The sequence below is a fragment of the Nansenia antarctica genome (genome assembly GCF_963989245.1).
Source record: "Nansenia antarctica genome assembly, chromosome: 3".
In the NCBI taxonomy this organism is placed as follows: Eukaryota; Metazoa; Chordata; class Actinopteri; order Argentiniformes; family Microstomatidae; genus Nansenia; species Nansenia antarctica.
Window position 1 is genome coordinate 45,758,526 of NC_137688.1, and position 25,872 is coordinate 45,784,397.

Here is a 25,872-nt window from a genome sequence, read left to right on the forward strand (position 1 = left end):
TGATGACTCTGTATAAATGTAGCCACTGGACATACATTAACCCTTTCCTTATTATCTAAAGCATACATTTCTTCTCATCTCTACACCTACAAACACTGTATATCCAAACAGGATGTCATATTCTCTGCCTTGGAAGTCACATGCCTTAATCCTTCTCTCTGTGTGTATTTCAGTGTCTGTGAAGTACTTTATTCTGTTCTCATGAGGTCTTCCCCTGTTAATCAATAGCTCTTTGTGTCATACTGTATGTGTCAAAGGTTCAAAATGAGACAAAGTGTGTGTATGAATTAGTAGACATTTCATTTAGTAGTTAACTATTTACCTGTAAGTGAAAGTTGTATTATAACCTAAACATTGAAGGTTGTATTATAACCTAAACAACTATCTTTGTGATTTCTCAAAACAAGCAGCGCTAAGCATTGGGACCAAGTAATTATCAATTATGTTGCATATAGTGAAGTGAGAGTCTTCTATCCCAAAAGTGTCCAGTGTAACTTGTATTACAGGATATTATATTAATTAACATGTTGTTTATGGTTCTTGTCATGATGATGTTTCTTCTTTTGCTTCTTCTCTGAATAAAGAGAAGATCTATTTGAAATGTGTTTTTTGTTTCAAGGATATAAATACTTTTTAATTTCAAAAGCTGCAATTATGTCTAATGCTGTGCTTATATGACTGTGCTTCTGCATCTAATAAATTGTAACACACAAACTGCTGAGTGTGTTTTTAATCCAAGGGCTTTCACTTCAGTGCCTCACACATGACTTTATAATGGTGCCTGCTGCCACCTACTGACACTTGACATAATTGAGTTAATTTGGCTCAGAATAATTCCCTATCCATTATCCAGTCAAGATAGTTATCTGATCCTACAGTCTACAGTACAAGGCATTCAAAACCATCACAACTATGATAGAACACATGGAATTATGATGTACTATATATGAAATACTTCTTCAAAGTAGCCACCTTTTGCTTTTTTGTGGTTTTCTCCCACATATTCTAGAGAAGAGAATGCTTCAGCTGATTGATTGAATGCCAAGAGTGTGCAAAACTGTCATCAAAGCTAAAGGTGGCTACTTTGAAGAATCTAAAATATAAAACATATTCTGGTTTGTTTAACACTTTTTTGGTTACTACATAATTCCATATGTGTTCTTTCATCGTTTTGATGTCTTTAATATTAATCTACAATGTAGAAAATAATAAAAATAAAGAAAACCATTGAATGAGAAGGTATGTCCAAACTTTTGACTGGTACTGTATATATACAGTGGGGGAAATAAGTATGAACACGTGTTTCCCATGTGTTTCCCCCACTTATTTTCCCCACTATATATACACTGTATATAGACTCAGCACTAGAGGGGGTGATAGTACAGCAGTACAACTATGGGAACAGCAGATGGCTCTCATCTTCTATATAGTTTACCATCCAGACATGTGAATTACAAAGATTAAAAAAAAAACTAATATCATAATTTACAGAAATGCCTTAAAAGACTCAAATAAAGGATTAAGACCTACACAAATACCAATAGAGCATACAGAGAATATCGCCTAACACGTATTACATGGATTAGGTCATGCTTAAATCAGATTAAAAGACCTGAACTACCCACTGTACATACTTTGTGTTTTGTCCCCCGCCCCCACCTGTGGTGTATGTCCCCACCTGTCCTACCCGCTGTACATACCTTATGTTTTGTTGTAGTGTTCTTCCCATGATGGATGTATGTTTATCTTGTAGATAGTAATAGTTATTTGTCTGTATTATCTTGTAGATAGTACTAGTTTTTCTGTCTGTCTTACATGTAACGATGAATTGAGAATCAAGGACCCCAATTGAAATAAGCCAGTGGCTTTCTTGGGTTTTTATCCTGTTAGTTGACCTTGTATGTAATATGTACTTTCATGTACCTACTTCTGCAAATCTTCTAATAAAGTTTTCAATCAATCAATCAATATATCATGGCAAGTGTAAACATCGCATATATTCTTATAAAATAACGTTATGGTGTTTTTTGTTCGTTTGATGTTTTTTGTAGTACTGTTTTAATATTCATAACCAGGCAAAGTCGAATTAAGGACATCCGTCCATCCCCAATGGACCATCCAGGATGCGACCACTAGGACTATGTATCTGCTGCAGGCTCTGCCCCGGAACGTGTATTCCTCAAAGCGTGGTCATCATCCGGGATTGCTCTGCTCTGCAATAAAACTTTTCTCCATCTGTTTTGACATCTCGTCGGGTTCTACGTCTTACTCAATGATATAACAAGGACATACTTGTCAGTAAATAGCTGAGGATAATCAAACGATTATCAACGGCACATTTTTAAACGAAGTCTAAAATGTATCTGGATGATGACAATGGCGGATTAGGTACAATTGGTTTTCCAAGGTAGCCTCCAGTGATAGCCTAATGCTATGTTTTGACACATCAACGCGACGCGTGTGTTCCATTTGTTTATCAGCAACAGGCATCATCGGTGATGCGGCTACTTTTTTTTGGTATGGTTGTTATACTGAGACAAATGTAACAAAATGGCAAGCCAAGGCTGTAAAACAATTTAGTTACATTGTGTCTGTTGTAAATAGCTTCATATTATTTTTTTCGCGTTGTAGGCTACTGGTAAGCGATATTTTCCATTGCGTGGAGATGACATTTCCCGCGTGAGCTAAATCGTCTTCATTCAGTTCATGAGTTCCATTTTGGAATGTCTTTGATCCTGACACGTATGCGAACAGAGTAATTCTCATATCATCAATATGGGAACTCAGGTCAACGGAAGAAAAAGAATACCTAACAGAGAGAAACTAACCGCAGAGGACGATGCCCTCAATCAAATTGCTCGGGAGGTACGTTTTCTATCTATTTTATTTTTTCCATTTATTTTGTTTTCCATTTGTGGCAATGTTCGTCATACTGCGCAAAGCCGATATGCAATGGGCTGCATTCAATGTTGTGCGGGATGTGTTGATTTTGGAAGCTACGAAATAGTCTGAATTCTTCCATCATAGGGCACGATTGCAAACATAATAGCCTATCCCAAACCATGCAGCAGCCCCCACCCCGTCTCAGCCGACGGAAACAGCGTGGTCATTCTTCACTGGGGATGTGTGTGATGCCATCCTACATGCGAGGCGTTCACTGGACGCGCAGACAAAGACGCATTCTTGCGAAAGGAAGCGTTGACATTGTTAGTTTGGCCTACATAGTCGGGAATGTTGATAGAAAGTGTATCAAGAGACAAATGTCATGAATGGGGGGATTGTTGAGGGTAAATTGCTTGATAAAGACAATTGTGAAGACCTTAAGCAGGGGCACGTCTTTGTGGCTCGTTATGCCTTGCACATAGGTGAAATTAGTACCAACTGCAACGTCACACCAACGTTAAAACATCTGTATCCAGAAAGCGTCTGAAACAAGGAGGGGAGAGAGCATGCTGACGTCAGATATCAGTCAACTCGCTCCTGACGACTGTGTTGAGTGCATCTCAATAGTCTGAAGTGGCCTCCTCCCCATAACTCCTTTCATTTACACTACTCAGTTGATGTCACAGTGGAAGCATTTTGGATTGTCTCTCTCCTTCCTAGTTATTCTGAATCAGGGCAGATGAAGGAGTTCATGCACCCAGTGATCTGAGGTCTGTATGGATATACGCTTAGCCCCCTCACACAACAATGGTTTGTTATGGTCTCATGGTTAAATAGTGTACTGTACAGCTGTAGCAGTTGGCAAAGGTGGGTAAGGGGTACTAGGTGTTATAGATTGCGGTTATATTGTCAGCATAAAAACTTGCTGTATGTTGGGGTGGTAAGGAGGTTATTTTTGTGCGTCTCATCAAAAACACCATCACTTCATCACTAGAGATGCATATGGATCCCAGCATGCCACAGTGAACACATTTCTGCTCTCTGGCTGTACAGAAGTAGTGTCTGGTCGGTACAGCTTCTGGGTCTTTAACGTTTCCTGTATCCATAACCCCTTCTGTAGAACAACTCTGTCGGCAAGTGCGATGTCCCCCCTCTCCTCCCATGAACTAGATCATTAATTTCAATGCAACTTGAATACATTTGAGGAATTTCAATGTAATTGTATTTAGAATTGCCCACTGACCTTTGAAAAGACTGAACGGAGATGTTTAAGTTGGGTTGGGAATTGAAAGTTCAAGAAAGACTTGCATATAAATGGTTCATGGCAAAGAGGTAATCATCTCACGTGCTGATAGCTGTGTCTAATCAGTTTGTCTCTTATTCAAAAGTTCGGGTCTCTTGTGTGGCACCAGCTGCTATTTGTAAGGACACCACTTCTGACGAACTATAAACTGTCATCAACACATCTGGAAAGAATTTCCTTATAGGCGCCAAATGGCTAGTGTGCTCCAAATGTCATCAGAACCCAGCTCTCAACCGACCTATTTGAATAATGGAAGTATTATCAAATAACCAGCCACGTTTGTAAACATACAGCACAGAAAACATAATGTGACCTACCTTGTTTTTTAATATATGCTGTTAAATATTGTTTGTGTTTCTTCTTTCTCTGCTACTCCAATCGTACACAAAGTGAGTAAGGGCCTGTCTCCAACCCTCTACGTTGAGTAGTTAAATAATCAGAGTCATGGATACATTTCCCCTCTGGGTCCTTTCATGTGAAAAATGTGCTAAAATGTACCAAGTAAAAAGAGACCTTTCTGCTGAACAATTTCAGGAAATGTTTTTAACCATGTTGTTGACATAATGAATCTTATTTTGTTCTCATGTGTGTGAAGTAGGCTAACCATGTAGTGTTTTGTGCTGACTTCAGAGGAGGGCTTGGTCGTTATATCAGTGACAATCTGTCCTTCATAAGACATTCACACCCACACCCTACTGAGGCATGGTGTTATGACAAACATCAGCAGCAGGCAGTTTTGTGATGTCATTTTCAGAAGAGGGCAAGATCATTCTCGGCATGTTGCCCTACCTGATTCTTGAGATGACTGTCAACTGGTTAGTCCAGACACAAACATAGAAACAGTTTGCAAATGAGGGCCTACTACACACATGCATCGACTATTCAAACCAAAAAATATGCTTAATTCAGCCTCGACTATCTCCCATCACTACATCATAGTCCTGCCTGTTTCTGTAGCTCAGACTCATAGTTGAATGTCAACAGGCCATCAAGTACAGTCTCAAAACCCTCAGGTCCCTAGTCAGGTGATGAAGTAATAATAGTTGCTGACAAGTGCAATCTTCAGATCATTAATCCAGCGTACTGGAGCATGGCATCAGCTAATTTCGCTGTCATGACATTGCTATTCAGCAGATACCTGCTTGTCCCTGTCGTTCCACTTTGCACCCGGGTGTTGGCCAAATCACTTATGATCCATTCTGATTCAAGGTGCCTTTTGAGAATCCTTAATGGTGCGTTAAACATGAGGCCATACTGTACATACAGTGGATTTTGAATGAAAATGAATGAACCTAAAATAATTGGAATGATTAGTATTTCTTCATTAAATGTGTGTGGTGGGGGTGGGGGCACTTTAGGGCCTTGGCTGACGTTCCTGTGAGCTGGTGAAGTCTGACCTACTGAACAAGCTGACAGCTGTTCCTTTGGATGTACAGTTGTGCATCTGTGTATGAAGTCTAAACCCAACCCCAGGACCAGGGGATTGAGCTGTCTCTATCCCAGTGACCTGCATCCCTTAAGCCTTATTTAGCAGCATCCACATCCAGTTTTTTTTTTAATCGCTGGTTGAGTACACATCATCATTGATTGTAAATCTTTACCCCCCCCCACCCCCCCCCCACCCCCCCCCCCCCCCTCCCATCACTGAGGTCCGAAACTAAATAATATTTCATTGCCCTGATGTGATTTCTAAAAGAGAGTGGCACTAGCAACATGCAAGTGAAGTGATAACTCTTCACTCTTGTTTCTTTACAAAACATTGCATAGCTTAACCTGGCTGTCTTCAAGGTTGCGTTTGGTGCCCATTGAAAAACCTCTTAATTTGATGCTTTCTCTGTATGCATGTGTCATGAAGATGGTTTTGCTAAGGTTTGTGGCCCAGTTTGAGTTACTGTAAGCCTCTTCTTAAGTCACTGGATAGTGTGAGGTGATAGGCCCTAGAGGCAGTCATACGTAACAGGAGTTTCGCTGTGCTTTAAGAGGGGATTAGTTTGGGGGCAGGGACTGGACGTGTTCCCTTTGACCTCCAATCCCCTGACAATACTGTCAAAGACTTACCCTTGCATTTGTTGGTTGTATTGATAGCATAATGTTATTTTTTTTAAAGGTTATTTTTGGGGGCAGTCCCACGCATTATTTTTCATTTTATTGAATAGAGATAGACAGGAAAGTAAGGAGAAGAGGGCATGTCAGCAGGGCATGGGCCTTCCTTGTTTTTAAAGGTGTTTAGAAAAACATCACATTTCATTAATTTAAGTATATTAAGTATAGACCCCGGGCAACTAATATTGACACTTTAATATTAAATGTTTCATTAAATGGTTTGGCTTCTGTAAGTGTATGAATCATTGCCCAGTCACAGGGTCATTTTGTTACAGAAAACCCATAGTGTATAATATAATCATGAAAGTTAACAAAAGTAAGAAGTGTAAATAGATCTACCAATTACTTCATGTTTATACTGATATCGATGATGAATTATGAATTGATAAGTGACTAAAACTGGTCATTATTTTACCAAATTGGTAACAGAATGACCAAATCAAATTGGTTACGGAATGACAGCAATGTAGGCCTAATTGCTGTGGGAAATCAAACAGTAGTAGTAACTGAAATTGTGTTGTAATTGTTAGAAGTAGTCCTTGTGCACAGAGTAGTATAGTTTGTTAAACTTTGTCATCAAGAGCTTTTTGTTTAGCATAGATTTGAAAATGAAAAATCGAGTCCCAGGGTAATTCTGTTAGAATTGCCCTGTTCCTGTGTTTTGATGAAAGATGATGCTGTTTTTATTTTATTTAAAGAAAGAGCATATGGTTGTCTTTGAATAACATTCTGTTATTGGTTAATTATTTTCCAATTGAGAAAGGTATGACTTGAGTAGTAACAAACAGAATGCAGAGGGCACTTGAGGTGAGCGAATTAGCAGATTGGTCTAGTACCACTCTTTCATCATAAACCTGACTGTTGATGTTAGGAGATTTGACTACGGTGACGAGATCTAATTCTGTGCTTCTGGACAGTTGTTATCATAACATGTACAGTACCCAGAAAAGGACTGTTATATCACTGCCCCACACAACAGACTGCTGTTGACACTGACAGTGTGCCAGTGGAATATACAATGCGGTTGTCACAGAATTATAAAAACACAGTATAAGGATTGTTTTATGATCTCTGTGATTGTTTTCAATGGCCTTTCTCATGAAGATACGGATGATGAGCTGGCCTCTCCTTTTTACTCAAGAGAGCCTGCCTTCTATTGGGATGTCTGTGAGGACTTGACAGTGGTGGTTGAGCAAAAACATATGGACTACAAAGCTGCTCTGCTTTTAGCTCAATGAGGTCCGACTGGTAGCTGGTTTGGACGCCAATTTGTGCAAGCTTCCAAGCCTCTAATGGTAGTGACCAGTGGCTAGTTTTTATAGAGCAGTGTTTAAGAAACCAGAGGCAAAGTTTTTCTGTATGGGGAGGCAGCCAGTTGGAAAATAATTCAGAGATTATATTTCTTGCATTTTGTTCTACTTTATTTTTGATACCATTAAATATAGAGTTCTGGGTTTCAGCAACATATTTTCTTTCAACAAAATGACAAAATTCTGGAAAATGTTTTGCCTTTCCAGGTTCTATACAGAGGCAGATCATATGTGACAGCAGCTGGTGAAACTGGGAACAAGTCGCCAACCAATCAAATTGTTCCGATTTTTATTCCGAAAAATGTAAATACATTTCAACGTTGTTGAAAATCAATGACACATTCCCTAGTCAAGCCAAAATATTGCAATGTAATGGATTCGGTGAGTAATCCCCACTACTACCTAGTTAATTAGAACACTACTTTACATTGTTAGCGGGTTCACAAAACTGGTTGTCTTATGGCGCTTTTCCATTATCGGCCCGGGTCGGTTCGGTTCGGGTCGCTTCGGCCCGCTTTTGAACAGTTCTGGTTTTCCACTATACACAACAGACCAGGAACGAGTAGGAGGCGTAGGAGATAGTGGGCGGAGTTACGCGTCATAAAAGCGCGCCATGGTGGTGACGTATATTTTCACGAGACACAACAACAGCAACATGGAGGAACTTGAAGCTATCGTATGCCTTTCCCTCGGCATGTGGTATATTATTAACCGTGGTTTTTTGGAGAGAAAGAAAAAGAGAGAGAGGAAGCTATGTACACATAATAAAGTCATGTTTTTTGAACCCTTAAAACCACTGCCTTCACTTGTCTGCTTTATGAACTGTAGTATCATTGTGTGCCGTGTTATTCACGGACAAACACGGTGCCCGGAGGCAGCCTTTGCGGGTTAATAACTTCGGTTTACCGTGGGTTAGGATAACAATTCAAACGTGTCCGGATAGGGGAGAGGACAGGGAATCTAAAACCATTTGAATGGTGTCGATACGACACTGTTATCACGGTTGACACAGCAAGGAGCGAATTCCCTGGTAGAAATTGTCTGTCCCCCCGCTGATATCCTCCATGACGTGCTGCTGCTTAGAGCAGCGGGTGAACGCCCGGTTCATTGAGTTTAAGGTTAAAAGCATATCTTCTCGGGGTGTCAGCGCGGTGGTTAAGGGCTCAAAATGACCGTATACCGATGGTGAAGTTAGCAAAGGAGTATTGTGTTTGTACCACCTCCACAGCCGGTGTTATTCACGGGCAAAGACGGTAAACGGAGGCACCCTTTGCGGGTTAATAACTTCGGTTTACCGTGGGTTAGGATAACAATTCAAACGTGTCCGGATAGGGGAGAGGACAGGGAATCCAAAACCATTTGAATGGTGTCGATCCTACACTCCTATCACCGTCGACACAGGCGGAGCGAATTCCCTGGTAAAACGATTCTCTCGCCCCGCTGTCAACGGGAGTTTCAACCAGCAGGCGCGGTGCTGCAGGCAGCAACGGGTGAACTCCCGGTTCATTGAGTTTACGGTTAAAAGCATAACTTCTCGGGGTGTCAGCGTGGTGGTTAAGGGCTCAAAATGACCGTATACCGATGGTGAAGTTAGCAAAGGAGTATTGTGTTAGTACCACCTCCACAGCCGGTGTTATTCACGGGCAAAGACGGTGCATAATAGCGATTTTTGTGTTATGCTTGTTCTAAATAAAAGTTCTATGATGCATTGAAATGACATTAAACTAAGATAATACGATGGTCAGCATAATTTTTCGAATCTTTATTAATAAGCTATTACAGAAACTGTAGTGACATTTTCCAAGAGCGAATGTGGTATTTAAAGATGGCGGTTAGAGGTGTACAGTGAACACAAACGATGACGATGTTGTGACGATTTCCATTGACCAATCAACGGTGTGCAGCGTCACACGTCACACGCAGCCTGGCAAAAAGGTTCCGGGTCTAAATTTTAGGGATGCACGATATGCATTTTTTTCGACCGATACCGATACCGATATTTACCCGCTTCTCGTGGCCGATAACCGATACCGATACTGATATTATTATTATTATTTTATTTTTTCTTTCCTAGCCCCAGGGGAGCCCCCCCTCCCAAATTTCATTGTTTGGTACCTGTACTATATCAATGACAATAAAGACCATTCAGATATAATTTCACAGTTGATAACCTGTAGTTCATGCACACCTGAAGGTAAAAAAGGCTATGTAGTGAGCAAAGATTGATGATTTAATATTCCATAGTGATCTCACCAAATCTAACTTACATCACTATTGTTAACACAACAAAGAGAACACTTCTGACTCTTCAAATGTTCATTTATTATTTCCTCTAACAAACAGAATCTGTTATAGACAGTGCACAATGCGTTTTTTAGCCAAGATCTGGCCTCCTTTTATGAAAACAAAAAAGGCTCACCTAAGAGTAATTAGATGCGTTGTGCGACCTCATCATTGTCCGAGTCTCTCCTAGGGTCATAGCTGTAACATCCTGTGTGTTGTCTCACTACACCACACTAACACACTGATGTGATTCGCTTTCTGTATCCGTCGTGTCCCAACGGAGTTGCCGTAGGTCGCGGCCAGCAACCAGAAATAAACTACATGTCTACAGTAAAGTCGTGTCCGTGTCTGTCAAGAACATTACAATAGCGAGCAGCGGTAAAGCTGTCAATTCCCTTGTCATCCAGTACCGGGAAACCGATGTCAGGGCTATGTGGCACTAGGGCTGTTACGATTAGTCGATGTCATCGACGTCACCGACTACGTCAATACGTCGGTTTGCGTAATATGCGTCGGTTAGTCGTAAATAAACCTTTACCTTTATTTTACCAGGCGAGACAATTAAGTGTATGAGTGACAAATGGATAGCTACTAGCTAATGTTGCACAAGCAATATAGCTCACCACAGTTCGTATGTTTTGTCTTCTGGTGTTAGTAACGTTAGCTATGTAGCTGGCTAGCTACGGTAGCCTATTGTCATTGTGGTGCGAGCACCTACTGTAGTTATCTAGCTCGTAGCTCGCATGCTACGTTAGCATCAATTTAGCTAATCATAACATAGCAGCGAGAGTAACGTTAGCTAGCTATGTAGCTACTAGCTAGCTATGTGTTGTGGTGATAGACAGACTTCTAAATGGCCATGTTGGCATTCAAGTTGGCTAAACATAGCAGTGAGGTGGAGACAAATAAGTTTTTTTTTTCCCTTTTTTTTTTCCGAACAGTACAATCGTTAGACTTATCGATAAATTAGTCGTTAGACTAATCGACTAATCGGTAAAATAATCGCTAGATTAATCGTTAGAAAAATAGTCGTTTGGGACAGCACTATGTGGCACTAAGTCCGCCCAGCATGGTGTCGGTAAACCTGGAGACATGTCCGCGTTAGACTGTGATGGCAGCGGATCACAGGCTAGCCATGCGACTTAGCCGTCAGCGGAGAAGTTTCTTGGGGAACACTGCACAGTGGATACACTCATCGGTAGAGATAACAGCGGCCTGGGCGTGGATTAATCCCAGACACGCTGCGCACTTAGAGTGGGTGTCCCAGCTAGCCATTTACGTCTCGGCTGTGCTAGGTCCGCTAGCTGTGCTAGGTCCGCTAGCCTCAACGTTAGCCATTGCTGGCTAGGGGTTGTAGGCTAGCTGCTAGCAGGCCTCGCTACTTCACCCGTTAGCTTGTCAGCTATCAAGGGAAAACAGAGGGGCCAGGGGAGGGATATTACTATCTACCCGCTACAAGATGTGTCGTTGTGTTGTAACTCGTAGACCTTTGCCCTCCTCTTCGAACTTTTGTCGAACATGTGTTGCAAATTGCAAACGCAATATCTGCCTCAGAAACTGTGAAGAATGTCCACACCGGGGAAGGCATGTTTCGCTCGCGTCTCGTCAAAACAAACTGCGTGCCTGAGTGCGGAAACCGGAAGCAGAGCGCGGAAACCGGAAGCAGAAATATTTCCGGCTTCATAATACCGGTTAAATATCGGCTAAATTTTATAAAACCGATAAATACCGATAAACATTAATGTCCCATTATCGGGCCGATAAATATCGGTGCCGATAATATCGTGCATCCCTACTAAATTTGGCTCCTGGTATCGAAGGGTAGCTAAAGAAGCGACCCGAACCGAGCCGAGGCGACCCGGGCCGACAAATGGAAAAGCGCCAAAGAAGCAGGCCAGCCCGGTAATGGAAAAGGGGCTTTAGTTGACTAGTGAGTGGCATTAATTTTCAACAACGTCACCGTTTATTTAAAATGTTCAGAATAAAAGTCTGAACATTTGATCAGCTGCCGACTTGTTCCCGGTTTCACCAACTGCTGTTACAGATGGCTGTTGCAGCTATGTACAGCACCATTATTTTACAAGTGATATTCTGTTTCTGATTCAATGGTCACTACACTTGTATCTTTAGCAACATGATTTAGTGACTAGTTTGGAACCTCAGGTTTCTAAAGATTCACTTACTTGCTCAACACATGGTGGTAAACATGCCACAACCACCCGTTGTTGTTTAAACTTTAGAGATCCCATGCTGGGCCGCAGCAGGCAGTGTTCAGCACTTTCCAGGAAGTGTTGACCCCAAGTGCTCATAACTCACTATGTGGTTTTTATGGCAGCTCTGCTGCTGCCTTTGGAGTTGAGAATCCTAAAGGTTGTGTGAGTGTCTGTGGAAATCAACCCCAGCAGGTAGAAATCCTGGCTATGATCATAGTCCCTTCCTGAGAGAACTCTCACATTTGTAATCTATCTTTGGATAGAGTTGGTGCCCACTTAATGGTTACGTTTGGGGTAGGGTTCACTATAAACACAGGATAACTTTTTAGGCTTAATGAAGCCTTCAAAACCCATAAATAAGGCCTAAATGAATGCTTCACAAATAATAAAATTTCAAGACACAAGTGCACAATGCATTCGCTAGGATAGCCTGCAGCCCTGCACAGAGTGGTTTTACGCTGGGATATCCCACGCTCAAAAAGATCCACTCCCAAATCATTGGACGGTAGGATGGCATGAAAAAAAGACCGCACGCTAAAATAGCTGCGTGGTTATGGGTGGAACCCTCCGACCTCAAACTCTGTATTTGTTAATGGGCATGCTGCCTCATGACTTCACAGTGACGACCCATGAACCTAGGCCTCATCTGATCTGGCTTATCTGTCTGGCTAACCCTCAGATAATCCCCTGTCAATCTCCTGAAGAGGAATACAGACTTTTGACCCAGTGAGGCTACCATACTTGTGACGCCCTAGGCCTTATAGCTCGGAATGAATTAGGAATGCTTTTTGATAATGAATATCCCATGTGTTTTTTGCAACAAAAAAAGTCTGCATCCAAGCTATTTTACCCCAACACCAGCCAGATTGGATCGTTGCCTTACTGTGTCAGTTCTCTGAAATGTTGCTCTTTGCCTAGCATTTTGGCGTAGAGACTAGGGATGTACCGAAATGAAAATTCTTGGCCAAGGCTGAAACCGAATTTAAGGAAACACTGAATACCGAGTGCGTTCGGAATTTTTTTCCCCATTTATTTAGCCAATTTTTGTAACATTGCATAAATTAAATAAATGTAGCTTTTTATTCATGTTTTATATGCTTATTCATGTAAAATGATCATTACGTGTTTGAAATTGAATATACTTTATGTTAGGTAATATTTCTTAATTTCATGAAAGATGTACAAATTGTGACAGCGACTGGTGAAAGGGGGAACAAGTCACCAATCAAAATGTTCCGCCTTTTTTTTTATTGAAATACGGAAATACATTTCAACATTGTTGAAAATGACATCACACACTTGCTAGTCAAGCCAAAATGTTGCAATGCGTGAGTAATCCCCACTGCTACCTAGTTAACTATAACACTACTTTGTTGGAATGTGCCTCTTGCCATACGCCTTTTCAAGTCACACACGCCATTTCAGGTTGACATTCGCTAGCAAACTGTTAATACAACTCTTTTGTTTTTGGAGAGAGAAGCCTTGATTTCTCCATGCTTTGAGTATTAAACTAGAGTGTATTTACATACCAAAGAACCCCTCAATAGGTGTATGAGAGCCCTGGCTCTCTTCTGTTGTCACATGTGGCTGGATCATGTATAGTCTACTCTACCACTCACTTATACAGTACGGTATGTACCAAATGTTCCAGTGAGACACAAACCATGTACTGTATATGGACCTAGATTAAGACTAATCCTCGACCAAAAAAAGCATCTTCAATGGACATTCCGCTAAATGTTGAAGGTTTGGTTATAAAGCAGAGGTCAGTGATATTGAGGTTCATTTGAAAGCATAATAGCCAAGGGGACAGACTGGAAAATGTTCTCCTCATCCATCAACATCAAGAGATGTAATCTCTTCTAAATAGTGATGCAGTCATAAGGATGAGATGGAGCACATCAAAATGTAAATCATGTGGTAGAGAGGACATTTCAGAAGTGTTCGGTTGCAGGCTGGGCTGTTGTGTGTTGTAGTAAGGGTGGGTGTGTCTCACAACTGCTCAGAATTGCTGGGTCATCCACATTCTCTCCTGAACAGTTTAGGCCTAGTACCAAAACCCAATAGAGAGCACTGCCCTCTTGTGGCTACTGATAAAATATTTTTGTTGCAGGCCCTGGCCACCCTGTTCGAATACCTTAAAAATTCTTCCTCCCTTTTTTGGGGGGGTAATTCATTACTGATCAAACATGACTGGACAGGTGAAAGTAGGGGCATCACTATATCGATATCAACAGTCCAGTCATTTCAGTCCAGTGATACTGATAATAGGAAGGGTGGAAGGAACAATTGAAACAGGATACTAATCCTTCACATTGAAATTTGCAACCCATTAGTTTATTAAATAGATAATGAGCATGTTTTTTCCGCTTTATGCATTATTTGTGTTTGTGTACTATCAGCGTCTATTAACATTGACAAGTTGGAATTTACCTCTAACGTTCCACTTGCTTGACCAAGATAATTATTAACTTGGTGACATAATTAAGGTACAAACACTGAGTCATTCAAGGATTCTTTTTATGCTATACTCTTTCTGGTGACACACTGTCTGCTATGGTTCAGGAATAACAGTTGGAGGAATTCTCTGCCACTAACAAAGTGATTTGACTACTGAAGACTTTGAAGACTGGAGAGGATCAATTCATGAGTGCGAGGAGTCACCATTTGCTCTTATGTAGACAGACTGATTTACAGGAAGCCTGAAAGCTCACATAGATATCTCATAGGGGGAAGAAGGGTTGTGGTAAAATGGACACATGTGTTCCCAAGAGTCACTTAATGGTTGGTCTAAAAAGTGTGAGCTTTTGTTGTACCGACTTGGTTGTGGAATAGGGTGACTCCACAACAGTGAATTTTGGGCCAGCATGGATTACCTGACGGCAGCTGCAATATTGCAGGTAAGTGATGTTTAGAGATTGGAGGACAGAGCGTAGATTCTAATCTGCTCTCAGCTTTCACTGGAGACGTTGTGCATTTTGGGTGATGCAATCATGCTCTCTGAGCTGGAACATACTGTACCATGCATGTCCTACAAACATTACTGCTTCACCAGATTAGATGGAATTTAATCAATTGTGGACTCAGATAATATGAATTACAGAATAGGGAGAGAGTGTGGTAAACACAGGTCTATGTGCAGACACTCATTTCCAGTGCCTGTGTGTTTTAGAGAAGGAGAGCAAAGGATGTCTACAATCCCACTGTAGATGTGGACTCCTAGGGGAAAGGCCTAGCCCAAATATTTTTATGGCGTTCTGAAATCCGATGTGACAGGAATGCTGGAGAAACAGCCGCTGTCCACGGCGTTAGTCAGCTGCATGCATCCAGTCTCCCGCTCACAGCTCTCCATCAATAATATTACATAATAGGGGTGGGCATCAATGATCGACGATCGATAAGGATCTTGGTCGATCACAAAATATTTTGCTCGATAATCATTAATAAATTGGTGTAATTTATAATTAATAATAATAATAATGGAAATTAGTTTGTCCACGTTATGTGTGAGAAATGAACTTTGCATTTGCCTTCGCATTGAATTTCGCAACGCAGTACGGCATGATGCAGTTCCCGTACGTTAGTGTAACCTCCAGTAATTCACCTGCTTCGGTCAGCGCCATGGCACAGCTCCTCGGGGAGCAATACGCAGCAGGCGCTGCTGCTGACATCCCCATCGAAACAGAAGTTTGCACCTTTCTGAGGGAGCCTTCTGCGGGCCTGAACTGCGACCCAACTGACTGGTGGAAATTGAACGAAAGAAGGTTTCCTAGGTTGGCCAAATTAGCGCGGACTTACCTCTGCATCCCCGCAACCTCGGTGCCCTCGGAGCGAGTGTTTTCTGCGGCTGGCCTAACTGTCACCAGATTGCGCACTAACGTTTTCAGTCATCCTCCTATTTGTGAGTAACTGTTTTTTTACTGCTCCTATGGTGAGTTACTTATTTTACTATATTTTTATTTATAACGTAAAATGTGTTTTTAAGTTAAACAATGTAGGCTTGTTATCTGACTGTAGTGTCTAGTTTGAATGTGAATGAATGAACGTTAGATAGATAACTTTACATTAAATATGTCTACCATCATCCGCTGTCAAACACCACATGTAATAATTTATTTATAAATAAACAGGATTGTACATCTCGGAAATGTGAATCGCGCTCCGATGTCTATGGGAAGGCTGTGCTTGACGCTTCCATTGGACTGGGACGCAGGGCGCTCATACAATCTCCACGTTTGATGCAGAGGAGCAGAGGAACAGGGTGACTGTCACCTTGTGACAAACACGCAAATATGAGTGCTCCGGTGTCTTGCTTTAGTAGTCTAATCATGGAAGTGCCCAGGTAATAGTTTTGCCATTACTGTCCTCTACTGCCATGTCACTAGGTGTCATATGCCATCAGACATGGAAATATGGAAATATATATAAACGTGAACGCGCGAAACTGAGCTGTAGGGGTGAATTGGGATTGGCCCCTAGTGTCTGCTCTTTGCCAGTGAGTGATCAGTTCCTTCCTGGCAGGGAGAACTGTAGAGTGGGTAGTTGGAATCAGAGTTTGCAAGGGGAGGCTGCTAGCTACCATCGCCAGCCTTTCCCATAGTATGAGTCACTGTAATGGTGCCTAATGATACACACACTGCTCTGCCCTGCCTGCCCCATGCCAGCCCTACCCTGCCTGCCCCATGCCAGCCCTGCCCATCTGAGTCAGACAGAGCCGCAGCAGCACTTTACTGGAGACAGAATCCAAGACCAGTAGTAGGCAACTTTAGAGAATTCCCTAAGAAGATATTAGATGAAGTGGGCGTTCACTAGGCCTTATGGAGTAAAGCCAACCTGTAGGCTAAATATTAGGGCTGTCAGTTGATTTAAAAACATGTTGTTAAATGTTTTCATCTTGCATTTTTCACCTTACAATGTAGGTCATGAAATGTGCCTAAACAAAGAATGAGTGAGTAAAAGGGTATTTGAAGTTAAAATCGAAATGATTGCCTCCAAATCAAAGGTGCAAATTGTCATTTCTGTTCTCATAGATTAAGACAAAAGGGTGCTAATTGCTTGAATCACATTTTTTTGGTACAACTCTCTTGTTTCTTCTCATTTAGTTAACTATAGCATTAGTTGATTAATCTGTATGATTTTTCGATTAATCTGTACAGCCGTAGTAAATATTGATTGTACATAGGGCAGTCAACAGATCATGGAACAAATGTTGTGTGTGTGTGTGTGTGTGTGTGTGCGCGTGCATGCGCGCATGTGTGACTGAGAGAGAGAGAAGCTTGGTTATTTGTCACCAAAGCACTCTCTTTAAACAATGATGTGAGTGATGCGATCATGGGGGCATTGATAACCAAATGCAATGGGTTATTGAGGATATCCGTAAGAGCAGTCTGATCTAATTTATCTTCAAAGGGTCCTTACATCTCCCCAGTCTGGCTATCAAACTATATTAGCTAGCTGCATACAGAATAGACAAGCAGCAGCCACAGTCCTCTTTTCCAATGCTCCCTGTTATTTCTAGCTGCACTGGTAATGTTTCCTTCTCATTTTGTTCTCAACCTTTCGAAAGTGGTTGCACTCTCTGCTCAGGCTGTGCTAGCATTGATAGCTGTCATCTAGGATAATGTTCTGTGCCCTTTTCTTGAAGGTACTGTTTTTGGGAAAGGATATATCTGAGTGACTGTATTTTTGTTATTTTCTCTCTCTCTCTCTCTCTCTCTCTCTCTCTCTCTCTCTCTCTCTCTCTCTCTCTCTCTCTCAGGCCGAGGCGAGACTGGCAGCCAAGCGAGCAGCTCGGGCTGAGGCACGAGAGATACGGATGAAGGAGCTGGAGAGACAGCAGAAAGAGGTGAAGCTCCTGGGACCTAATGTCAGGGTAGTGGCGGGGCTCTTTTGAGTAGAATACCTTCCGGCTTGTGCAGAATGTTTTTTTGTGTCTTACAGACTCTAGTCTTCTGGTGTCCTTCATGCTCTAGCTAGATTTGTCCTTAAGGTCACAAGGTAGCCTACTGATCTTATGGAGTGTACCGCTAAGGGTCCTATTTTGGATAAACAAGCATAGCATGTAAACACACACACAAACACACACACACCCACCCACACGCAAACACACACAGGATTAGTATAGCGTTCAGAAAGCCCTGAAACAAGACACAAAGTGGATTGTTTGGTTGTGCTCCAAACATTGAGAAGGGTTGGGTTAGGTTCGATATATTGGCCTGCACTGTTGTACCATACAAGCTTTCCCTTACAGAAGAGAACTCTGGCTAAGATCACCTGTTTGTTTATTGTATTTGCTGTGGCAGGGCATAGTTGGTGCGTTGTAGCCAAGTGTTTCTCAAACCTGTGTGTACCAGGACATGGACTGGCAAAGTGTGTCCCTTTTCCTAAGGACTACTTAAAGCTAGTAGTAGAAAAGGTTTCAAGTAGGTACCAGAGGAGTAGGGAGTAGGTGATACAGACTAGACAGGAGAGTAAGTGCTGCGCTTACTATGAGGGTGTGATGGTTATAGTGGTGTTCAGGGGTGGGTGGGTGAAAGGTTTTACTCTACATCCTGTCTCCTATGCTTTTCACAACTGTAATAATGAATCAATACTTTTATCTGGAAATATTATTCAAGTGCAATATGAACAGGTTAATGTAAATCAGAAAGCTGGTTCTTTGCAGTGCAACATGGTGTGTTCTCTCCACTGCATCTGATATGAATGTACCACATTTCATTTATTATTATTTAATTAACAAAATTAACAATTAACAACCATGGTTACATACTGACCTGTCCTACTCCTAACCCAATGTCTTTAACCTCTTCATCTCTCCTTTCTCTCCGTTACTCTTCACTTTGGTGCTGCGCTCCTTCTGCCTGCTATGTTGTTTTAGATTTATCACAAGGTAGGCTTTCTCCCGCCCTACATCCTCTCTTTCTCTTTTTTTGGGCTCCATTTTCCTTCTTCCAAATGGAGGCAATACTTAAAAACAAAGTTCCTAGCAAGTTTTAGTATTCATGCGAATTTAAAGTAAATAAAGTGAAAATCATTGCTAGCGGTCAGATCACAGCCGTACTATTTCAAATAAATCTTTAATTAATTGAAGCACCCAATCTTTTGGATCATTATGTTTTTTGTCAATATTGGCACTATAACAGAAGCAAAATGGAACTCCCTCCCGCTCAATCACTTTGTCTTTCCTGACATCACGTCTTTTACTTAGCTCATCATGGTCCAGTTGCACTGAATGTGCATTCAGTCAAACATTAGCGGTTCTGTAAGTTCAAAAATGTTTCAGCAGTTGCTTTTTATCACTTTCCATTTCCTTGTCTTCCCTCTAATGCCTTCCTTCCCTCCATTTCCTCTTCCTCTCCACTCTACCCCCAGAAATACTATGGGCTGGACAACAAGTGGGGCCACATTGAACAGTGGATGGTAGGACTTATACTGCAGATCAGACAACCTCTAGTCTCTGGTCTGCATATGATTGCATGACCCTAGTTTCTATGAAATGGCTTTAATGCAGACTTTCAGTAGTAGTGAAATGTGGTGTGTTTGCTCTGTTTTCTGAAGAGTATACCTGCCATTAGCCAATAGGATAAAGTGTGGCATGCACACGATTGAGTACCACGCCCCCCCTGTGCAAAGATATAATATGTTTTCTTCTCCTGTTAGTGCCATACTCAAGAAATTCATGCTTTTCCTGGAAGTGCTCTGGTCCAGCATGTGCAGTTGCCTCTTAGGTATTCACTAGTAGGAAGGGCAGCATGTGTGTGTTTTCAAAAGGTCCCCAGCAAGACAGGGCGAGTTGATCCGCATTTCGCCAGATCCTGGAGCGCCACAGGGGGTTCCCCCGGGCCATCTTTCCTAATGATCGCCATAGCAAACAGAGAGGATTACACACACACACACACACACACACACACACACACACACACACACACACACACACACACACACACACACACACACCACATGACCATGGCTTAAACCTCCCTACCTCTCACTGGCTAGTCTGTGTCTGCAGACTTTATTAACCCTGTTTCTAGTGACAGAGAACAGAAAGACTTGTAGTGCACTGTTGATAGACGCATGCCAGTGTAATGTGTCAGAACATGGGGGTTAGTCAGTTCCATCTCAATTCCAGCTATTTCATGGAATGTATATATTTCATGTATGCTTTGGTGAAATTCCTTGTCCAGCTCAACAGGAATTGAAATTAAATGTACCTCCTACACCCCAGTGCAACATTGTGCAGAGATGTCATTGTTGGTCTTCTTTGTCCATATCCATATATGGCAGTAGAGACACTCCCCCCTTGCCTTTGACCTTTAACCTCCTTCACTTCTTCTTCTTTTTTTTCTTTCCTTTTTTCCTTTCCACTGGGCCTTCTAGGAGGAAAGTGAGAGGTACTCTCGTCCCTCGCGGAGGCACACTTCGGTCTGTATTCTCTCTCTCCTTTTCCTCTGTTTTCCCTCTCAACACAGTCTAGCAAACATGTGGTCTATCTCAGCTCTGTGTTTTTCTTTTTTCTCTGTGTTGTTGTCTATGTTCTAGTGATTCTCTCAGTAGCTGCCTGTGTCCCCTGCCTGTGCCTAAGGGGACAAAATACAAAACCTGACCTTAAATCCTTCAAGATATTTGTATACTTTAAATCAATCTGCCTTCAGTCTCTCTACTGTCAACGTGACACATATACATTGTGCATTATTTGATATTTGTGTGTGTCCTCTTTCGCAGATGTCAGATGATGAGGAGCGGATGTCTGTGGGAAGCCTGAGGGTCAGTATTACCTGCTTTACTACTAGGATGCACACACTTGCATACACTAAGTTCATTGAACTCTATGTTAATATTTCACCTCAAGAATGTCAGCAGAGTAGCAGAATATAACCTTTTTTCCCGTGTACAAGAGTTGGAATCTGTACCGTCACAGGACACCACCAGGGCTATTGTACATCACTGAGCCTGATATCAGAGTTGGAATGTGGCCCTTTGATATGAGGATTTACCGCAGTCAATTATTTGTGAGAGTTTCTCTAAGGTATTCCTGATATTGTAAACAGCCATGGAATCTCATCTATTGTGTGAACAGCACCTCTATTTAAATCTGAGGTGATAATGAAAATGAAGTTATGAAGTTAAAGCTGGCTCTGTGCAAAGGTATTTTGATTTCACGGAATGCACATTCTCTTAGAGCATTGTAGCATTATCAGTTGAGTAAGGACACATTGTTCTGAAATTCTATTATACAACAGGTTGATCAAGTCAACCGTTGTGATTGGCAGAGAAGTATCTAGCCGTTCCGATATTCACTATCAGCACGGCTACCTCATCACCTTCACTTGCAAAATGTATACATATGAGCCATAAAGACGGAGAGACAATGGAAGGATTTTGACAACAATGGATTATTCATGGTTATTTTTGTTATCTTTATTCCTCAAAAACTGAATAGCACAGCCTCTCGTGTGTTATTGCTTAAATAGGTTTGTAACTAGAGGTTATTTCCAGCAGACCTGATCTAAAAGACTGTTTGTAGTTGTGAGTGTTTGATAATATACATACGTCACAAAATTGTATCCCAAATTAACTGATATTGCACAAAAATTGTAACTAGTTTATTTGCATGTGTCATACACCTACATAAATGCTGATCCAAAATCAGTTGGTTTTGGTGAAGAAACTTTTAGCTGGACTAGATACAGAGGAGGCCAACATCGAGCATTAACACTAGAAGAGCCAAGTGAGTAAAAACTAAAATTATATCTTTGCACTCGATCAAATTTCAGGACTTTTCCTAGATATGAGTTCTACCACCCAGTATCCTTACATTTTCAAAATCACATCAGAATAAGCTAGTAATAGCCTAGTATAAAGCTATTTTGTAGTTTTTCTGTATATGAGGCAGGCTAATTTACAAGAGGCGTCTTTGTGTGTCAGTAACAGCTTTCCATTCTAAAGACTATGGTCCATTTGACCCCCGAGGGTGCGCTAAGAGTAAATTAACATGGCACGGCTGTCCTAGTTTAAGAGCAGTTGCAATTCACTCACACACACAGTTGGTCTGTCGGTCAGCACATTTCTAGCTGTCTGTCTCACTATGGGTGTGTGTTATGGAGAGGAGCCGTGTGTGTGTGTGATGGTCAGCATGAGGCTACACCCACAGTTGGCTTTCTTCTCCTTATTGTTCCAATGCTGGTAAACCTTGGCGTAGGATTCTACAGCACACCAACACATCGTGTCACTCATTGTAGAGTTCTCCTCTCTGTTACCTCCCCTGAAAATAGTCTGTCTGACCACACAAAACTGATGCATTGTCTTGCTGATATCTAGGGCCAAATATCTTTCTTGTCATGTGACCTGATCAGGCCTAGTCGATATAACTTGATGCAGGTGATGGGAGAGCATATCCTGCCCATAGGAGAGCAAATACAATCTGTCCCAAAAAGTCTGTGCTTAGAGCTTGGTCTATAGCTGTGAAGGTTGAGAGTGGCTTTCAGTAGGAATCTCATGCTATCAGGGAATAGTGAGGACTGTAAGGACAATTCCTGGTTCGACCTGCAGCTGGTTGGTGGCTTGGCCCTAATGTACTGTGAGACTATGGCAGACCTCCACAGTCTAGGCAATTAATGTGAAACGCTGGAACGGAATGAGGAACCTTCACCGGTGTATGGGCATATAGCTAGTTGGTTTGTTTTGCCTGACTTGTTCAGTAAACATTGACAGTGAATGTTGTTGAACAGGAACGTCCGGGTGACTGGTGTATTGTCACTGCTCAATAACTGTTACTAATGAGTGTGAGAATGTGTTGGTTTGGTTTGTCCTCAAAGGAAGATGTTCTGTGTTTTCTGTCTCATTCTATCACATTTGTCTTATCACTTATCACTCTTTGTTTTCTGCCTGAGGAATCTGCCTGAGGAATCATTTCTCCATTCTCCTCACTTCTCCCTCTGTCTGTCTCTCGCTCTCTCTCTTTTTCTTTCTATGGTGTCGTTCCATAGGGCAACTTCTCCTCGGATCTGTACTGCAGCACCAGCAGTCTACCCTCTCTCAGAGCACAAAACTCCAGTCAAAATGGCCGGGTCTGTCCCCATCATTCACTCTACCTGCTGTTCCTCTTCCCTTCATGTTCCATCCTGCTTCCTTTCACTTTTCCACCTCTTTCCTACAATTCTCCACCTAGTCTGTCCTAACCTTTCTCCTCTCTCTCTCTCTCTCTCTCTCTCTCTCTCTCTCTCTCTCTCTCTCTCTCTCTGCTCTCGCTCTCGCTCTCGCTCTCGCTCTCGCTCTCGCTCTCGCTCTCGCTCTCGCTCTCTCTCTCTCTCTCTCTCTCTCTCTCTCTCTCTCTCTCTCTCTCCACCAAACCTCACCCACTTATGTGTTTCTATTGGATATTATTTTGCCAAAATATGGTTTCCAGTTTCCCAAGCCAGAATCATGTCTATTTGGTACTTTTTGTTTCATATGAGACATGAGTATTACATTTGATTATTGGCTATAATTGACGTAGTAGAGCGTGTAGCTCATGTGTGTATTGTAAGTGGTGAGTGGGAAGTGTGTATTTGGAACCTTTGTTTTCCTCTCTCCCCATCTGTAGCCCTCCATGCTCTATAGTGAAGGCCCACGCACAAAGAGTCACAGGGTTGGTTTCTCACTTTCCTCTGTCCCCTCTCCCCTTTACCATTACTACATGTTATCTAGAATGTAGGAGATGTGATTAGTTAGATATATGTCTGGATGGATGGATGGATTGATAGATATATTGATTTCATGTAAAGGCATGTGAGCATGGCTTGACAGACAGAGGGCATTTTGAAACTGATATTACCCACATGTGGCCCTTACGTGCACTCCGGGGGAATAGGGTGGAGAACGGGACGCAGGGTCTAGTGGTAAAGCTTGATTCAGTGTGTGTATGTGTGGCTCTCTCCTGTCTGCAGGGCTCAGTGTGTGAGGATGCTGTGTTGAGCAGCACACAGCGGTTTAGTGGCTCCAGCACTCGTGGTGTAAGCCCTGTACCCTGTCTCCACCCCCCCCCCCCCCCCATCACTTACCCTAAGAGCGGGGGAGGGGGGCCTTGCTTGGCATGCCCCCTATAGCAATGCAGGGTTGCATAGAATAAAGTGTTGTCAGACTCCACTTCTGTTGGGGTCTTGAGTGTATTTTTTGTTTTATCCAATTGTCAATTTCTTCTCCAATGTCAATTTCTGACTCACAAAAGAAGGAATCCATCTCTCCAACTAGCTGCACAAAAAACTCCCCACCCTGTATTTTGTATGTGTTGATGACAATAGCACCTGCCATGCAATCATAGATATTGGAGTTTGATTGTGTTGTTTTGTGTTGGTTGTTTTAGTACACAATGTCCACAACAGTCATGTGTAGGGTTGGGTACCGTTTGGGTTTTATTCGATACCGGTGCCAAATCGATACTTTAAAAACGGTACCGTTACCGAAACGGTACTTAAATCTGTACTTTTGATTGGCGCGGTGGTCACTGATGCGATCTTCCGCGTGCACGCCATTAATGCCGAGCGGTGATGTTTTATATAGAAGGTGATCAAATACCAACCTATCCTGACGCTACAGCTGCAGCAGAACATGGGGAACCCGCATATAGCACTGAATGTGACTGCTTGTAACGTCCATTTCGGACACCAGGGAGCGAGAGAACCGAAATGAGGAACCGAAATCTTCGTTGCAATTCGGTTCGGTAGGTACCGAATGTAAAGTAACCGGTACCATACCGTTTTCGGTACCCAACCCTAGTCATGTTACACTATCAACAAGGAGTCTCATAACTTGAGCATGGAATTTGTATGTGCCTTGGTTTTCTGTCTGGGATGTATTTGGTCTATCCTGGCATGGTTGACTTGTCTAGCAGTGGATGTAACCCCTTTCATGTATCTCTTCTCTTCTTTTGCTGACTTTTCTCATTTCCAATTCACTAAACTAACATGACTAACATGTCTCACTCTTTCTTTATCCATTCCTCTTTTCCTCCTTGTTCTGTGCTTGCCAGCCTTCGGACAACAGCGGTTTTCTGGGCTCAAACTCTAGGGCCTCATCCAGGGCCAGCTCTGCCCGTGCCAGCCCGGTGGTGAGCTTTCTTCATCGGTCCCTCTCTCTTACCAGCAGCCCCTGTTTTAAGCCAATTTCCTTGTCTTTTTTTTGTTGTGTGTTTTTAATGACCATGTGCATAAACCTCTAAATGAAGGTTGTATTGCCTAGACTAGAGATCCTATGTGTGCCAAGGTGGAGTTGATAAACAGCTGAAGGGACCTCTGGTGGACATCATGGAGACTGTTGCATTGGTACAAAAAGTGTATTTTACAGCCAATGGAAGTAGGCACTGGAGAAAAGCTCCTAGCCTGCTCAAAGTGAATGGGGGCACAGTGGAAGTACTTAAAGGGGTAAAACAAAGTGTTTGGTAAACAGCTGAGGGATGGGACTGGTGAAATGTAACCTCTCAATTTCATAGAAGGAGCTATGGATGCAAGAACTGACCATCCATGAAATAAAAATGATAGTTATAACCATGTTTTGAAGCGATATACCACAGTTGGTGCGGGTAACACAGTTGAACTAAACTAAGCATTTATAAATTACTTTCTTTAAGCTATATATCATGAATTTCCAGTCCAAAAATGATATACCAATCCCAGATTGTCCCTTTAATATAGGTCTGAGTCTAACCAGTGTCCCTCATGCATGTCTTTGTTTTTTCATATATAGGTGGAGGAAAGGTCAGACCGGGACTTCCTGGAAAAGGTACACTATGTGTCAAGGC

At 42.1% G+C, this 25,872-nt stretch overlaps 1 protein-coding gene across 2 annotated transcripts in view; it reads left to right on the plus strand.

Moving 5' to 3' along the window:
• Positions 1–2,775: 2,775 nt before the first annotated feature.
• lrrfip1b (leucine rich repeat (in FLII) interacting protein 1b) overlaps positions 2,776–25,872 on the plus strand; it is a gene marked incomplete at its 5' end in the record, with an annotated part of 33,178 nt that continues 10,081 nt past the window's right edge. The window contains 7 exons of one of the 2 annotated variants that reach the window (XM_080526565.1): positions 2,776–2,865; positions 17,854–17,970; positions 19,467–19,514; positions 20,475–20,519; positions 20,820–20,861; positions 25,105–25,182; positions 25,818–25,853. In XM_080526565.1, coding sequence (XP_080382691.1) covers positions 2,776–2,865; positions 17,854–17,970; positions 19,467–19,514; positions 20,475–20,519; positions 20,820–20,861; positions 25,105–25,182; positions 25,818–25,853 — 456 coding nt within the window. Of the gene's footprint in view, positions 2,866–14,846; positions 14,996–17,853; positions 17,971–19,466; positions 19,515–20,474; positions 20,520–20,819; positions 20,862–25,104; positions 25,183–25,817; positions 25,854–25,872 lie in introns of those variants that run through there. The other variant, XR_013937365.1, reaches the window with a different exon arrangement.